Source organism: Mustela putorius, unplaced genomic scaffold, assembly GCF_011764305.1.
Source record: "Mustela putorius furo isolate JIRA1106 unplaced genomic scaffold, ASM1176430v1.1 tig00003972_pilon_pilon_pilon, whole genome shotgun sequence".
NCBI classification, from domain to species: Eukaryota; Metazoa; Chordata; class Mammalia; order Carnivora; family Mustelidae; genus Mustela; species Mustela putorius.
Genome location: NW_025422115.1, coordinates 22,449,420 through 22,467,721, shown reverse-complemented (window position 1 = coordinate 22,467,721; position 18,302 = coordinate 22,449,420). Strand labels below are relative to the sequence as shown.

Below are 18,302 nucleotides of genomic sequence, written 5' to 3'. Positions count from 1 at the left end.
ATTAAAATACAAATATGCCAGTTGTTAAAGGGAGGGGGAACTAGGCTTTGGTTTTTGTTTTTTCGGTATGTGGGGAGACTACTGATTATAGTGGCATCAAGAAAACCTGTTGATGAGGTAATTCGGATGCGGCTGTGGCCAACCAGACTTCCCACTGTCTGGAAGCCAAGGTGGGCTGAGTGGGTCACTAGTGCCAAGCAGCCAGCAGCCAGGGGTTCGACTGCTCCCAGAAAGGGTTTCCAGGCGCTTGCCTGCTTCAGTCGTTATGGAAATAGAAAGCTTTCACGTCATCACAGCGGATTTCACCTCTTTGTTGGCAGCTTCCCCCAACCCAACATCTGGAGAGCTACAGGCTTCACAGACGTGCTGGAATGATTCTCGCACGATTCTTGAAGCCGGACGCTTCGCTGCTTGTGGGCTGTCCTGACAGCCTGTGCCCAGCCTCCCGTGGGGGCCGCTGGGGGCGGGGGCTCCCGCGGGCACCAGAAGGTGTGAAGCTCCCCCAGGGGTCATCATGGAGGGCGGAGGAGGAAAGGGAAAATGAGCAGCGAAAGAGAAGAATGAAGACCGAAGCGGTCTGCGGTCCCCACGCCGGCATTCTCGCGACCCCCAAGCCCTCAGAGCAGCCAGTGACACTCACGTTTGAGGTAGCCCGACTGCGCGCGCCGGAAGCCGGTGGACAGCTCCTGCAGAGCCTGCGCCAGCGAGGCCACCACGTTGCGAAGGAGCCGCTCCTCCTGCTCGGAGCAGGCCCTGCGCGCCCGGCTGGGCAGAGCCTGCACGGCTCGCTGGCACCTGTGGAAGAGCTGGGAGGACAAGCCCACGGCTCGCAGCGGGCCGGGAAGGGGCCCCGAGCGCCAGCGCCTCCGCACGCCCGTCCCAGGGACGGCAACCGCGCTGCTCACGCACGCGGACCTCGGGCAAGGGGACCAGATCAAAGTTGCCGGAGGCCTCATCTACATCCTCAGAAAGACCCAGCCAGACGGGAACGGATGCTGGGGGCATCTTCTACTGCGTCGTCACGTGTTGCCCTGCTGTTGCGATCTTCTCACTTAACCCCCATGCCCACCCTGGGGCAGGCATTAATATGACTGTTCCCATTTTATAGATGAGAACACCAGAGTCAGAGGGACGAGAACCATGGCGTTGTTACCTTGCCAAGAGCTGGAATTCCAACATTCCAACACCCAGGGCTCTCCCAGAGCACCCAGCCCCTCCACTGAGGATCACAACCAGGAGACGCACACAAGTAAAAAATGTAAAACACTAGAGCTCCCACACCAGTCAGATTACTTAAAAATTACTCAAGTTGAGCATTTTACAAGGAATTCTTCTAGGGTACTAAGTTCCTCGAGGTACTAATACACTCGAGTCTTGGGCAACAGCTCCCGATCTTTTCCGATTACGAGGACCATTTTTTAACATGAATAATTTGTAATCACTAGTACACAATTAAAGGCACACACTTCTAAATCCGTCCACGGTGGTATCTACTGACAACTGAGAAACCCAGCCCCATTCCTCTACAACACATGCTGATTCTTGGGGAGGAACTCAGGGCCTCACGTCCCTTTGTGAACTTGGGGTTGGGAAGTGTGATCTGATTTAGAGTCTGCACCACGTAATGGCTTTTGAGAGGGTCATGAGAAGGCTGGGAAATGCCCGTCCCCCCTGGGGTCCATCTCCATCCTCACCTGAGTGATCTCTTGGGTGGTGATTTCAATGGCGTGTTCCTGCTCGCTGCTGTCATCCAGGGTAGGTCTGTTCAAATGCTGGTCGTGAAGGCTGGCTAATTCCTTCATCTTCTGTTTGATCCGGCCGACATCATACTGTATCTAAACAAATGAAACCACCAGGACCCCACTGATGCCCGCCAGGCGTCGTGGGCCTCCCAGACCATCAGCTGCACTCGAGTATAGAGCGCAGGCTTCGGCCGACCTGTAGGCTCACTGACGCGTGAGCAACTTTTCATTCAAACACCCCCCTCATCACACGGTTCTTCAGTTTCTCTCTATAATCTAGGTAGTCACTCCTAACGCCAAGATCGCGCGCGTGCACACACACACCTCTTCTTGGGGTGTGTGAACTGAATAAACCTAAAGCAAAGTATTTCCAGGGACACGCACTCAGTCTTTGCGGCAGAGAGCGTAGCAGACGTCGGCATCGTAATGACTTAAAGAAATAAGAAAGTATGAAACTAACATTCAACTTACTTCATCCACTCCGTCCACCCATTTCGGAGGTGACCGTTTTGTCATGCCAATTGCTGCTTCTGGATCTAAGCTAATGCCTGACACCAGAGCCATACGGTCATCAGCGAGCTACGGGGAAATAAAGGGACATGAAAAAACATCATTCAGATTCCACTCCGATAGGCAAACTCTTATACCCTCTTAAATGTCGCTCCCTAAGAAGACAAAAAAATGGAGGAGTAAGTGCACTTGCCTGATCATAAGCTTGCTCTGAAACTGCTAGGATTTGGGACTGTTTTCCTATCTTTTCATGCACCAGTTCTTAATTTTCTTGTACATACTTGTGAACATGAATTTGACTTGATCTGGCTATAGAAATGTAATAAAAAAAATCAACAAAAGATCCTTAACAGAAAGAGCTCTTAGTACTAGTACTGTGTAACAGACGACGGCATGAACCTCAAAAGTGAATGCGATCAGATACAAGTTAAAAAAAAAACACTAGGTTACAAATGGACTCAAACAAAACGTTGTTCAACAGGAGCGAGGTTCACTCTCACACATTTAGCTTATTTTGGAAATGGGGCTGATCCAGTTATCTTGGTCACAAGATCATTAACTGTGTGTTAAAATCTGTGAAAGAGCTGCCTAAAACGATTAGCAAATTACCCACCATTTGGCAAAAGCCGCCCTGAACAATCTGCCCGCGGTCCTGCCTGCCGCGTCCTTTCTTCAGCTCAATGTCCACAGGCAACGTTTTCACTTATTTTGAAATGATACCGAGAGCTCCTGTTGATTTTCCCTGCATAAGACACTGCCTTAGAAAGCCTTGAAGATGGGGAGGGTGATCATGGATCTGGCTTGGTTAAGCTGTTCTCTTGCCTAGAGGCAGTGAACAGGTTCAAAGAAAACCGAGGTGCCTCCAGAGCTCAGAATTTAGAACTGCCAGTTTCCAAAGATCCAAATGATGATCAAAAAATAATGGAAAACAATATATAAAAGTCTTGTACAGGTAATACTTTGTAAATTTTCTAAATCATACTGCAGAATTGGGTGAAGAATTTATATTGCTTTTCTTCCCCCTTCCTTGCATTTATCTAAATTTATTTTTTCATTCATTTAGCAAATACTTGTTTGCTTTTCTAATAAAGGAACGAGGCAAAAGTTAAAAATCCACAGATAAAGAGGAAAAACAGAACGTAAGGAAAAACCTACATTAAAAAAATTCTTCAAGTAATAAGCCCTAAATCCTGAACAGTTTATAGCAAAATTCTTACAAGCAAACTGGGGTCTTGCATCTGCCCCTGCCCCTCCACCCCTCGCCCAGTTCTGCCCCCAGGGGCTTAGGGCCTTCTGCGCATTCGCAGCTCACACCGTGTGCAACGGCCCCACCGAAGGGACCAGAATCCTCGTAACTGCTCCTGGAGCGTCTGTGAGTCGTGATTAAGGCACCAGCATTCCGCCGCTGTGTGGACCCTACAGGACCACGGTGTCATCTGCGGTTGTAAACAAACCGTGCATCATCCAACCTGTGCGATCCAACCTGCGCGATCCGGGGCTGAGTCCGCGAAGCTGTAGCCCTCAGGCGCGGCTCATTTTTCAGAGCTCCCTAATAGGGATCTTATGTTCTTTGTATTGTTTTAGTCCTCACAGAAACTAGGTGAGCTAGGAACTATTATTCCAATCTGTAAATGAGGAAACTGGAACTCAGAAAAGTTAAGGAGCTTGCCCAAGGTCACAAAGCCATCCCGGGACAGAGGACCACCCGGCGGGCGGACTCCAGAAGCCCCATCTACTGCACAAGCTGCCCGGCACTTTGGCAGGCCCGGGAAACAGAACTGCAATTTGTTAAGAAAACAAATCAGGACAACAAGCCTCCAGATTGAAACACAACCAGGAAACACAGTCCTCAGCCCCAGTCCCCCCACCAACGGTGCCCGGGACTACAGGGCAGGCTCCCAGGGAGCGCACAAGCGAAAGCGGCCTCCCTCCCTGACCCTCTGTGGACGCGGCGATGAGGGTCAGACTCATCCTAGACAGAGCAGGACAGACAGCAAACAGCGGAGCTGTCTGTTCCTCCAACTCCTGCTCCGAAGTCCCCAGGAGGTGCGCAACCTCGTGCAAGGCAGGGGGACCGGCCATGCACATAGCGGTGCTGGACACAGAGCCGTGGGCCCGCGGGAGCAGAACGGGAACCTCCACCTTCAGCTCTTAAAACTCAGCAAGGCCCAGAGCTGCTGCGGTGCCTCCTCACGGGCAACACTGCTCTCCCGATCCTGGCTTATCACCCAGCCCACTATGTTTTATTATTGTATCATTTTCAATGGCGTAATAATTTGTTTTATTTATGGCTTTTAAACTCAGGGTCTCACTTTGTACTGTTTTTACAAACATACTGAACTAAAAAGATACAGAGATGGTATTTATCTAAATTTATCTGGATAGTAATTAGTATCACTTTAGCTGAAACTAATGAGAAACTGTCAGATGAGAAAAGTCAGTTGAAGTGGATTCACCTCTTTTCAGCAGTACTTAATTTTACTCAAGAGCTGTGTTCCCCCCAAAAATGCATATAAGTTAAAACTGGGGCAAACACATTTCTCTTTAAATGTTCTAAGGAAGCCTGCTAATGAAGAGACCCCCGCCCATAGGGGACAGATGCCAGCAGGCCAAGCTGGCCCTAGCATCCCCTACACTGCATCAGGGTTTTGCCAACTTGAGAAATGGGAAAACCTGTCCCCTCTCTAACATAGTCTATAGCCATGCTTACCGTGAAAAAGAAATTCAGCAGTACTTGGACGAAATGTGTTGTTTATTTTATCAGTACAAACTTAAAATTTAAAAAACCACATTGTTTTGAGAAGAAGAAACACAACTGAAGATAAATGTCAATTATTTGAAACAGGAACAAAGATGAACATTAAAAAAATATATTTTAAGTGCAAAACAATCACCCTTTCAGTTTCAGAAACCTCACTTCACATTTGAGAACATGTTTTCTTATTTTTTTAAGACCAGGACATATCAGTTTTCAAGCTGCCATTCTAGTCAACACAGGCTTTAAAAATGGCCAGATTTTTAATTCTCTTTACTCATCCTTGCTGAATTTCAACTTAGTTCCCTTTCTGAATATAGGACATCGGTCTTTAAAGCTTTTCTTAAATGAACTTGTGCTTCTCAAGTAAAATATCTTCCCCTATTTTTTGAATTAAAAAAAAAATTTAGTAAAAATTATACTCATGAGAATTTCAGAATTCCTGTCTCTGATTTGTGGCTCTGTCCTCCGAGAACTGTGGGGGTGTGCGACCCTAACCCAGGGTTGCCAACACGGGAAAATTCCAAGAGAAGCTCAAAACAGCACACCCAAAAAGCTTCTTTCCCTCCCCACCAAAAACGCTTCTTACTAGTCTCACTCAAGTCATCTTTCGCCCTTGATGCACTCTGGACGTTGACATTCACCCCTAAAAGAGCACCAGACGGTATGGACAAGCTCTTGATCTATGGAAGGAATGCACACACACACACAGACTCTTATAAATCTGGCTGCTCCGAATACAGAGCCTCCCTACTCTTAGAAAACCCCGAGTTAGTAAGATTAAGGACAAGGCAAAGCCTCTGTTGAGATTAGCATGGTCAGACACACTCCTCCTCCCACTCCCCCCGCCCACGACCCTACGTCTAAAAATAAAATAAATAAACTACGTTCAGTCATAATACATTCGCAACAAGAAACAATACCCACAATACTGGATTGCTTGTGGCAATGAACAGTTAAAAAGTCCAGAAGGGACATTGAAAATTACAGCCCGGCCACCCTCGCTTCCACGTGAGAAAATGAGGAGCGCACACGATGACGTCAGGCCACAGGCATAACTCAATCAAGGGATGTCAGCACTACCGTGTGTTTTTTAAAATCTGTGAAAGTCTTAAAATAGTGATTACTTTTTCTGGTTATGAAACAATAAATGTTCAAAACAGACACCTTTTTAAATATACAAAAAAATACAGAAATAAAAAATAAGAGAATCACAGCATCCAGACAGATATAAATGCTGCTCGTTTCACTGATTTTCCTTTCTTCTCAAATTATTACACACGTCCTTAAAAAAAATCAGTAGGGAGCAATGATGGCCTGAGTTGTCGGTGCTGCCCTTCCACTAAATTGACCTCTGTACCCCAACAAGTCTTTGGAGGGGACTGTCCCCTGTGGTACAAATATGGACAATGAGCCCCTGCCTCCTCCCTGCCACCGCCGGCTCCCCCATGACAGACATCCTCAGCAAGTGACCAGTGGGCCCAGTCTGGGGCCCCCATGTCCCCACTGTATCACTCCCCGCTGCCCAGGCTAGGTGGTTTTGAGAGCTCGACATTTACTTCTTGTAATTTTTTATTATGTCCTATTATGAATTTTAAAAACCCAACAGCGTGGGAGACGACTTTGTTATAGAAGAGGAAGTAGGTGAGAGCAGGCAGCCAACGAGAGGGCCGGAGGCTGCTCTGGGTTAAGAGTACGGACGCCGCACCTGGTATTTCTGGAGAAGGAAGAAGAGCGGCCCCCCAGGCCGCAGACTTTCAAGCTGATCTAAGTAGGAGAATGACAGTCTAATGCGGACACACGACAGAGCGCCACCGGCTAGGATGGCTTTACTCCGGGAGACCCAAGGGATGTAGTCAGCAAAGTCTGCTCAGACCTCAACTCCAAAGGGGTGTGCTTCCACCTACCTCACGCCCAGGACCAGGGGGTCACTCTCACCACTCCCAGAAGGCACGGATTTGCAGTCCCCCCGCAGCTCCAGTGAGGCAGGGCTCTGGACCTCCTTCCCAAACATCCCCAGCCCCTACCTCAGCCCCCGGGAATTTAGCTGTAACAAGTGTACAATTATAACTAGCCGGGTCAACAGTACGTGGACGGAACGAAGTAAATAAAATGCAATTCCGGAAGCTACACTCCATATAAGACGGACTGGGTCTGGACAAAGGACACGAAGGGCCAAGTGAAGCACTCGAGAGCACCAGGCGGCCCCGTGCACAGGGAGGGGACTGGGCTTCGAGTCCCGAGAATTCCGACAGCACGCGAGCTGTGTGTGGCGAAGGGGCTCTCCACGCAGGGTCTCTGGTGACAATGTGGAGAGCCCCTTTAAACGCCCAGAAGCTAAGAAGAAAAGCAGAAGGGCCTGCTAGCTCCAACAGTGGAAGGAGGAAGACTGGAAATCGGCTCAGAGGGCCAACCCTGAGTGCCCCGACTTTAGATGTGCTCCCCATGTGGACAGTGGTCAACGCTTCTTCAACCCAAGTTGTCCTGTTGTTATTGTCCCCCATCGCACACTCCCCTTTGGGGGTCGTAAGACCCGTATCTCTGAACTGTTCAACAAGGGGGAACACCTGTCCTACAAGGCCTCCTCCCTAAGCCCCAGACCTTCACGCCGCTCGAGCGGGTCCGCAAAGCCAAGGGCCTCCTGCCGGCCACGCCCCGGAGAGGCTTCCCCTCACCGTGTGCGCTGCAGCCGCTTCTCTCGCCCGGGCCCGGGCCGAGCGCTGGCCGGGAGGCCATGGCACGTGGCTCGATGAGCTACCCGCTTCAGGGTGGCTGCTTTCACATCCTCACTGTTTTTTGATGACGAAAGTAACACATGCACATGTCTTAAAACCAGATATCCAACCTAAGGAAAGGTAAGCGATGAAAGGAAGGTTCTCCTCCGTCCCGGACTTTTCCCGGATCGTGTCCGCTGCAAACTGTTTATGGTGTCTCTTCAGAAACCTTCTAAGTACACACAAGCACCAATGTGAGTCCTTCTTCTCTAAATCAGAAACGAGAGAGCGGGAATCCCCTCGCGGGTGCTATCTGGCCCTGGGCTCCTTTGCTCTCAGCCACGGTCGGCAAGCTCAGGGGGCTGCGGCCCGCGGGGAAGGGCTATGCTCAGTACGAGGGACGGAGCGTCAGGACACGGTCTACGCACTTATTTCAGCAGTGAATACTGAGGTTGTTCCCTGTCTGTTGCTATTATCAATGAGTTAAAAAGGATTTTAAAGCCTACAGGTAGATAGTTATCTTCTAGTTAGGAGCCCCAACGGTTTTGAAGATCGTCAACCTAATCCCAGCTCACTGGTCAGACTTCTAATTTAAAAAAAAAAACGAAACCAAAAAACACCCTCCTCCATTACTCCTTCTAAAAGGTCTACCCTCGGGAAAAATATTTTTACCCCTTTGCTGCTGAAACGAGTGATGGAGACACAAAATGGACAGCCACAGTTCAATCTCCTTTCTCCTCGACCCTTCCATTAGCGCTTCTAGAATAAAGTGCTAGGAATATGCACCCTCTTCATCTTCTGGGTGAACTGTCAGTAAGTCAGGAAAAGGCCAAAAGTGTGCTGCTGGGAAGCAGACCCTGCCCCCCCCAGCTCAGTGAGCACACACGGAGGCTCACCGGCCTCTCCCCAAACACAGGGCTGTGAAGCCTCCTGGGCAGGTCCACGGGGCCCGAGCCCTCCTTCCTTTGGGCTCTCCCCAGACATCACGTCCTTCTGTACTCCATGTGAGTTACACACGTAATCCTAAAAACAATCTAGTTTTTGGAAGTTCAAGAAAAGGATCCATCTTTACTGCTGCCAAAGTTGAGACACTTTCCTAAGAGCAGTAAATAATAGTTCCTTAAGCCCTTCCCTAAACCACCAATTTACCTGGTGTGAAAGCATATTAAATAAATCCTGAGGATTAAATTGTTAAGCACAACAATTATAAGTAATCAAAATAAATGCTAAAATATATGTAAGCTCTGTTAGCGTTCTGTCTATGACCAAAGACTTCAGGAAAAATCCGACATAATTTTATTAACTAACATACAAAAATATTCAAAACACAATACCTCATCCAGCTCCTGAAGAGACATGTCGTTCCCATCGGTCCCATCCAGTTAGGGATCGCAGAGAAAAAGAAGGATGGGGACAGACAGACAAGGTATGGTCAGTCGAGAGAACACTGATCTTAAGCAACTCTAAAGCAAACTAAAAATAAAGATCCACTAACCCAGGCATTTAAAAAATCTTCCCCTTTTGATTGTTCCTTTAAAAAAAAAAAAAGCTACATCAATATATATTTTTCTTTATTTACTGTGATTGTTGTTTCGGTGAATGATATAGGAAACAAACAATAAACAGCTGTAAAAATTAAAATACAATAGACAAATAAAATACACTTGCTTTAGTTTCACTAAAATATAATGCCAATCTGTTTCATAAATATAAACTATCATACACAATATTCTAAATTTCCCTTAGGAAGATTAAAAAAAAAAAAAAGAAAGCAAAGCTAAAATGCAGTTTCACTGTGTCAAGTACATGTACATTCAGCATGTAAATCAGCCCTGCAAATGCAGCAAAATTAGAAAATGAACACCCCACAAAAATCATCTATGGCTGTATTCAGATAATATTTGAGTGACCACACATGTAAGGTCTCTACAAATTCAATCCCGCAGACACGGCTTTACCCGTGGTAATAAGCAAGCCGAGAAACCATTCTTCCCCGGAGAGAGACACAGGTGGTAAAAGAAAAGAAAAACTCTTCCCATTTGCTTGCCGTATAGTATTACTAGTCTAGAAAGCACATAGTTATTTATAAGCTATTAGAAAAGCAAGTAAACAAAACAAAACAAAAAGATAAGGAGAGATTTTTTTTTTCCTAAGGGGGTAGGAAGGAAGCAGCACCGGCAGCCAGAGGATTAAGTTTCAATTTAAAACTAAAGGTCCTTTTTCAGATCAACATGGAACTTTATCTTCTGAACAGATATTTACTAATGATGGATAATCTACACAACTGGGTCTTTTTTTTCTTTTGTGTAGTATTGATCAGTGAAATAATTAGTGGTACATTTCAATAATCAACTGTGTTGTTTTTTTTTTAATGCTTAACAGTAAATTTAGAAAATTAAAAACACAACTTCCTTATTTAAAAATTAATAGTGCAAATGAAACTGGTCTATCAGGGCCAAAATATTATTAAACAATGACAGTAATAAAAGTATAATCAAGCAATATTCCTCCATGTAAAAATTCAATTAGCTGACATTCTAGAAAGCTGAAAGTCCTCTTCATTCCTCCCACAATTTGCTTTGAGAGCAAAGTGAACTATATTTACATATACACCCTGCCGTAACAGGAGTACTAGAACATTTTAACAGAGAAGATAGTGTCAAATGGAAATCTGATTTAATTACCTTTTACTTTAAAAAGAAAAAAAGAAAATGTTTTTATTTTTTAAAAGCTTTAACATTTTCATCAAGAAAGCACTGAAATGTTTGTATTAATAAAACAAGGCACAGGGCAAACCCCTAACTTTGGGGTCTCCGTCTGTCCATCTGCCTGTTCTGCAGCAGCTCCTTGGCATCTGATCTTTGAACAAAGTGTCACTGCAAACCACGGTTAAGATCTCTGCCACTCGGGAGCCTGTCCTCGATTATTAACCAAGCACACACACCCTGATCTTTTGGTTTCTACAATTATTAGTTGATAAGAGGTGAAATCAGAATCACCGGCTAGGTAAGACTCTCTCTATGGCAAGTAAGAAAACTAAGCTTCAAAATCTATAAATCCATTTCCCCAATCTCAGAGCTTAATGGCAGAGATGAGGACAGACCCAGGTGTTTGGGCCGCCTTCCACCCCACCTTCCAGCATCTCTAATTTTATTAACAATTCAGGGAATTACTAGCCATAGGCAGCTACTACATACCACATCTGGAATTAAATTCAGAAGGTCATCTTTTCAAAGAGCACCCCCCTACCCCGCCCCGCCAATCCCATTTTGCTATTCAAAAAGAGAAGGCCTTCAAAACCCCCCCAGCCACCAAATTACCAGAAAATTCTGTCAGGACCCAAATTAAAACATTTAGAATTACCATCAGGAAAAACCAAAACACAGCCAAATGAAAACACGTTACTACACATCATCACCTTCTAAATTTTACAATGTCTAAATCTAGGTTTCTGACCTGCTCATGGCATATAATCAAGCAAATATTGAAACTCCAAGCAGCATGTGGAATTCATAGTCTAAAGAACTTTCTACATAAAACTGAAAAGTAAGTGGAAACCCATCTGTGTTTACTCAGGAAGTCTGGGAAAGTTGAGCAAACGGAGTTGGAAGCACAGGTCCACGCTCGAGTGCTGTGTACTTTATTTCCGTTACTGCACAAATAAAAGTTTGCTTCACTTTTATCCAACAAAGTGCCCTTATTCTCAAATAAGCCTCACTGCTCAAAGGGAATCTTTAGAGGCAGGAAAGCAAATGAATCTAAAGAGAAATATACAATGATTTCATACTTGGATCCTAAAGACAGAGAATTAATTTTCCAACAGACTCAGTGTGGACGAGAACCTTCAATACGCTGGTAAAAATGGACTCTGTGTGGTTGCTAACTGACATACAGAAGATGCTAGCCTAGTGCAAGAAAAAGAAAAAAAAAAAGATTTAAACAATGGGTTCTTCCATTTCCCAGGACCTGCGCCACGAGTCTTGGAAAGGCAGCCAGCACTGCTGTGGCCCAGTGGGTTAGCACGGGCCTCTGGAGCCAGGCTCGCCCGAGGACCCAACCCAGCACCCTGACTCGCCAGGCGGGTGGCACTGGGCGAGCTCCCGGACTCCTGCAAACCTCAGTTCCCTCATCTGTCTCATGAGAAAAACAACAGCACCTGTGTGACAGGCCTCTGTGAGGATGAAATGAGGCCACACACGGAAAGTGCCCGCGTGCACACAGCCCCGGTGCCAGGCACACAGTCAGCTCCCAGTAAGCCTTGGCCAATATTACCGTCAAGACTGAAGAAGGACTTCAGATTTCCTACAACCTTAGTTAATCCTGAGTATCATTTTTTCCCCTAAAGCGTACCATGTTTCATTAAAAATAATGTGCTAGTTCCAAACTAATCTAAGACCAATTAACCCCAGCTTCCATTTACAGATTGGGCGTTATTTTCAAGCAGAGGGCAGGTCAAGCAGCCAACGCTAACCTGTCGCTCCAATCCCTCAATCAGACCAGTCTCAGATCAAAGCAATCACGCACCTCATTAGACGGAACAACTCAACAACTACGTTTCATTCATTTAAGACTTGACACGTTTTTTGGAATGATGGTTTTACTTTGTAAATTCATTTCAGCTACTTAAAGCCAAGCTGCCTGAAACTGCTTGAATGGGGGGGGGGTGCCTTAAAACCTCCCCCTGGCCAAAACAATGTCAGAGTTATTTCTGCAAAGCACTGGAGCTGCTTCCCGGGATTTCTGCATGAACCGGGCTGATGGGCACGGGGACGCTGTGGACTATGTCTCCTTTTTAAATGAAAGCTAGGGCTGTGTGCTGGGCCAGGAGAAACTGTACTGAAACCCTAGAAATCACCTAACTTAAGCCCCTCAACTTATAAATAAGGCAAAGACGTTGGAAGGGTTTAAAAAGCTTGCCTACAGACACATTCTGGGTCAGCCGCAGAGTGCAACGACTAACCCTACATTCCCAGACTTCAAGTCCTGCGCCTGCCTTTATTTCACACCTGCCCTTGAGGCACAGCTGCGACCGGGGGAGCCCACACTGAGGCCCAAACACAATGAATGAGAAATGCCAACCACTGCATTTTGCTCCACATCTAAAAATCAAACCCCAGTCTGTTTCTAACAATTTGTTTTACCAGTATCAGTACAAGCAAAAACACAATGAAGTGGAATTTTGTTCAGTTCTGGGTGGTAAACTTGAAAAAGCACACAGAAACACTAGGTTTCATTCACAGGCAAGAAACTTAACCAGGCTGTCTGAGCAGGGACTGCTGAGCTAGACGGAGAAAGCTCTCGGCAACGCGAAGGCTGCAGGGTTATCGTGCAGAAGGAAGAGACTTCCCGTGTCAGAGACCCCGAGGGCCAGCACCCGAGCTAGGACCACAGGACACAAGGTACAGAGTTGGGGTTCATATGGGCAAAGACTTTTTTTGGTAGCACAAGAGGTGGGATGACTGGCTGCTGGAATTTCCTACAGCCGCCACGGAATGTGGTCAAGGAAGAGAGGCACAGGGGTTATCACAGAGGGGATGTCGGGTCAAGGACCTTTCGGTCTCTGCTGGCCCCGGGGACTTCGTTTTGTTGCTGTACATCCTCCTTAAATTCCTGCTTAGCTGTGACATATTTGCCTGAACGCTGCAAAAACCTCTTTCAGTATGCATGTATGTAGGTACGCACAATAAGCCCCCTATCACCACCACCCAACTTCTGGGGGTTTTTCCCCCTCCAAGTAGGATGCAAAAAAAAAAAGCATGTTTAAGTTTCTTGAATGATACGGCTTTAGGTGTACTTGGTTTTGAGGTGTGAGATACACACATGCATACAACTTGACAATTTCCACAGCTTTTTCCTTAAATAAGGATGTGAATGTTCAGATTTAAAACTTGAAAAAAAAAAAAACAAAACCCAAAACCCCCAAACTATCAGTTCAATGTGATTTACTGATTTCTTTTGGGTTTTGTGTAAGGTAACACATACACACTAAAATCAACTTCTACAGCTTTTTCTAACTAGGAACTAGAAAATTCAGGTTATGATTTTTTAAATTAAGTTAAACTCTAAAATTTAGTTGCTTCCTTTTTAATTACCCAAGTTTTATATATTTGCAAATTGCCTCCTTTTAATTATTTTTCTCATGATTTTGGTGAACTGTATATATCTTTTAAGTTTTTATTTATAATTTTTCAAACATATAGAAAAGTATGTAAAATGGCATAATGTCACCCCACAGAGTCCTCAACAGGCTTAAAAATCAGTAATACTTTCTCTTATTTGTTTCATCTGGGGGGGTTAAGTATATAAAAAAGTGGCATTTTAACATTTTACTAATGAACATTTCAGTAGGTATCTCTGATAAAATTAACAGACTTAATTGTAATTAACTCATCATTACTAATATCACCTAAAACCCAGTCTATTTTCAAATTTAACAACTATGATTTTCTTTGATTTGCTACTCGGTTATGAAATTTCCAATTCAGAAATGAGGTGTTAACATTTCTATGAGCTAGATATGCAGAGAAAACACTGCCTAAGTTATTTGATCAAGTTTTAAAAAATTGTGTTAGACATGGCTTTCTTCCCAAATGTTTACAGCACTTTTCCAACTTCCAGAAAAGTCGAAAGAATTATACCCTGTACTTAGTCATGTTAACACTTGCCATGTTTGATTTTGTGTGTGTGTGTGTGTGTGTGTGAACCGTTTCTGTTGAATCAATTGTAAGCAAACTGAAGATATAATACTTTGCCCCGGAACGCTTCAAAAAATCTGACATGCCATGTGTTTTTCTAATGTGCACAAAAATATGAATGTGTATTTTCTTTTTAAATTCTAACTTAAGCAAGCCATTTTTGTTTAATTGCAAATTCTGTTTTTTAGATCCTCTGAACTGACTACAAGGATATTTTACATGATCTGATTGCTTACAATCTGAGAAAAATTCCAAATAGACTAATCGAGGTATGTAGTATTTTAAAAGGTAAAATACACAGAACATATCTTTGAATGTTCTGAGATGTGTGTATTTAGTCTGATCCTGAAATCTATTTTCAAGAAATTGTCTGAGTTTGCTATACATATCTGCACCTTTTGTTGACATGTCTTTTTTTCCGAACTGTATACTCCAGCCATCCATATTTAATTATCTGCCTTAGCTTTTATATATATATGTATACATATATATATATATACATATATATATATATATTTTTTTTTTTTTAATTGCCCAACGTAGAAAACCATTTTTAAAGATGCAGTTTAAAAAAGCTGCCCGGCTTAGACACCAGGTTTTTAAAATGTCTGATTTAATAATTAATAAAAATAAAAGTCTCATGTTACCCAATGGTTCAGGGCATTTTGAACCTTATATACGATTAAAAGTTTAAAAGCAAACAACGTTTTTCAATAAATTAAAACTGATACCTTAGAAACATTAATGTGAGTTTTAGTTCTGTGGGGTTTTTCTCCCCCAACAGTAGCATAAAATCAAGCCATGTAAGGAATATGTAATTTTGACATCTTATTTGATAAAACTAAAGTTCCATTGAGGAGTTTTATTCATTCGGTTTGTACTCTCTAATTCTTGGCTTATTTCAGAACCTTCTTTCCAAAATCTGCACTGGAATTAGCCTGCCTCCATTTACACTTATTTCAGTAGAATAAGATTTCTTTAGTTAGCATGCAGGAAAAAAAAAATAAATCACATTCTTAAGTAAATAAAAATCTAAACACACCCCACCCCTGTTTTCTACGCTTTTAGACCCGACTACACTATTTTATTCCTGCAACGGTTCACACGGCTTGGAACAGTTTTTCTACAGGAGCAATATGGCCAAAGGCATGTTCTACTTGTGATTTACAAAAAGGAAAAACTGTCTTTGTGGACGGTCTTCCCGTCCCCAGGACACACGGCACGATGTCCCGAGGCATTCAGTAAAGTCACAAAGGGAAGAAAGGAAGCAGCAACATGGTCCGTAAGCGCAGAGAGAACCGTGAGGCGCCCCAAGCTGCGCGCCTGCCGCGCAAGGCCGGGTCGGGTGTGGGGTCGCCGCCGCCCCTCCCGCCGGCCTGCGGCAGCGAGCCCCGCTCCCAGCCGGCCCCGCTCCCAGCCGGCTCCGTCCTCACTTTCCCTGGTCGGGCGCCCGGGCTCGCGGCCTCGGGCGGAGCGCGCGGGCCCCTCGCCCCGCCGTCAGCGCGCGGGCGCCGAGCCCCGAGGGAAGGCGGGCTTCTGGAGGAGCGACCCGACCAGCCCCGGCCCCCGGCCCGGCCTCCGCGGCCCCCGGCACCGGGTCGGAAAACACGGGCGTTCGGCAGGTCAGTGTTCACAGACGCACCGTGGGTTTCGGCGGGGGGGGTTTGGTTGGAAAGTTCGGACGGAGGGAAAAGCGTCACGTCCCGCGTGGGCCACGGGACACGACGGCCCCGGCGCGTCGGGGTCGCACGCGCCGGCCCCGGGACCCGCCAGGCCGGGGACGCGGCCCACCGCGGCGGCGAGGCCCGCAGGAGAAGCGGGTGGGAAAAGCCGACGACAAACCAAACCAACCACCCGCACCCGCACACACACCCGCACACACACCCACGCACCCGCGCACACACACACCCGTCCGCACCGCCTCCTCGTCTGGGGGGCGGGGGGGCCGTGCACTTGCGAGGACGGCGGTGCCGCGAGCCCGCGACCGGCCGCCGGGACCCGCACGAGGCCCCGTGTGGGGGCGGGAGGCGGGGGGGGGCACGGGGGGGGCTGAAACAAAACGAGACAAAAAAGGCTTCGGAAAGGCCCCCAGTGCCCCCCCCCACCTTCGTGTTAAAACATATGTACACTGGAGGCGGCCCGTGGTGCGGGGCCGGCCGCGGCGGGGGCGGGGTGGGGGAGGGGCGCGGAAGTGAGCGGGCGCGGGCCGGGCGGGCCGGGCCGGGCCGGGCCGGGCCGGGCGGGGCGGGGGGCGGGCGGGGAGAGGCGGGCCGGGCCGGGCCCGCGCCGGGGGGCCTGGCGCTTCCGACCTCGCGCAGCCTCCTGACTCCCATCTTGTTTTCTCCGACAGAGACAGACAGACAGACAGACAGGCAGAGCCGCGGGGCGCGCGGCGCGTGTGCGAGGCCGCCGGGAGACTCACCGCAGCAATGCTACGTGAATGCAGAGGGCTGGAGGTGGTGTGACTACTCACTTGCTCGGCTAACAGCTGCCGGGTTTGGATGGAATTATTCCGCAACAACAAGAAAGCGTCGGTTAAACGCCTGGTGGCCATGGCTCACCCTCGGGGACCCCCCGCTCGGGCCCCCCGCCCACCGAGCGTCCTGGTTTTGTCACTTTCTCTCTCTTGGCCTGGCCCAGGCGGCCCGCCCTGCGCGGAGACCCCTCTGGACAAGGCCCCGAGCCCAACAGGCGCCGCTTTGCGCCTCGCCAAAGCGCGGAGACCCCTCCCCAAATAACCAGCTAGGCTTTCCAATTGTCTGACTCCCCCTACTCAGGCCTGCCTTCGATCTCTAAGCACTTGAATCCCCCCAATCCTTGCCGGGCTGGCCAACGTCCCAGAGACCCCACCCCAATCCGACCTTGGATCTACAAGCGTCTAACTCGCCAATCCGGCTCTGGGCTGGGAGGCCCTGAAGCCCCCTACCCCCCTTTAGGCTCGGAGACCCCCAAGGGTCTGTGCCCCCTGCCCCTAACTGGGCTCGCAGGCGTCGAGGCCCGGCCCCCGAGGCCTGCCTCTGACTCAGTTTCCCCCCCCCAGAGGCCTGGCCCAGGCCTCCTTTGGACAACCGCGGGGCAGGCCTGGGCCCTGAACTCCAGGGCGCCTGGCCCTCCCTTCCTGGGCCTGGTGCGAGCCGGCTAAGGCCCGGGCCCGACCTCCTGACCCCTTCCCTTTCTGGGCGGCCTGGTCCTCCACTGCCACAGCGGCCTGCCGGCCTGCAGGAGGGCAGCAGGGCCTGCCTCCCCGGCCTCCTCACTCCTCTTCTCCGGCTCCCTCCATCCCCGGATCTGACTGCAGCTCAGCCCCGGGCCGTTTCCGTGCTGTGGTCCCGGGTTCTGGCGTCCCCCCGGCCCTCTTCCTGTCCGTCCCTCGCGAGTGCCCCCTGCGACGTTCACAAGGCTTGCTCGCAACGTTCCGGGCGCGGGAGCTCCCTGCTCCCCTGCCCCAGGGCGCGGGAGCGCTCCGCCCTCTGCCCGGGGCGCTCCCGGGGCGCCCGCTTTCCCTTTCCCAAACTGGGCCCGGGCCGGGGGAAGCGCACGAGCGGGGCGGCCTGAGCCTCAGAAGCGTGGCCCCCGGCCGCACACGGTCGCCAGGGGCCTTGGGCGCACATTAGAGTGGAGCCGAGCGGCAGGCAAATTCGCGCCCCAGCAGAGGCGAAGTTTGCGGCGCGCGCGGAGCCGGGGCGGGAGCGGAAAAGTTGGCGGCGACTGCCTCTGGAGGCCAAGCACGCTCCACTGCAGGCGGCGGCTCGCGCTCGCCGGGTTGGTTTTTTTTTTTTTTTTTTTTTTTTCCAATTCTGAGAAATGTATCCGAAAAACAACCAGGAGAGGAAAAAAAAAAAAAAAAAGCCGGAGCCGGAGCTCCAGGCCGCCCGGGCCACGCCGC

At 48.2% G+C, this 18,302-nt stretch overlaps 1 protein-coding gene and 1 long non-coding RNA gene across 10 annotated transcripts in view; one reads left to right on the top strand and one right to left on the bottom strand.

The window, feature by feature from the left end:
• STX16 (syntaxin 16) overlaps positions 1 to 17,769 on the bottom strand; it is a 33,367-nt gene extending 15,598 nt beyond the window's left edge. The window contains exons 1-6 of one of the 9 annotated variants that reach the window (XM_004759934.3): positions 16,890 to 17,764; positions 9,056 to 9,067; positions 2,446 to 2,561; positions 2,214 to 2,321; positions 1,695 to 1,835; positions 641 to 806 (exon numbers count right to left, since the gene is read on the bottom strand). In XM_004759934.3, coding sequence (XP_004759991.1) covers positions 641 to 806; positions 1,695 to 1,835; positions 2,214 to 2,306 — 400 coding nt within the window. In that variant the 5' untranslated portion in view covers positions 2,307 to 2,321; positions 2,446 to 2,561; positions 9,056 to 9,067; positions 16,890 to 17,764. Of the gene's footprint in view, positions 1 to 640; positions 807 to 1,694; positions 1,836 to 2,213; positions 2,322 to 2,445; positions 2,562 to 9,055; positions 9,068 to 16,838 lie in introns of all 9 variants that reach the window. The other 8 variants (XM_013060145.2, XM_045070650.1, XM_004759929.3 and 5 more) reach the window with 8 other exon arrangements.
• On the top strand, positions 12,477 to 16,956 carry LOC123389308. Its single transcript, XR_006603899.1, has 4 exons — positions 12,477 to 13,120; positions 14,605 to 14,685; positions 15,485 to 16,038; positions 16,767 to 16,956. It is a non-coding gene; the product is annotated as an uncharacterized LOC123389308 (long non-coding RNA).
• Positions 17,770 to 18,302: the final 533 nt, after the last annotated feature.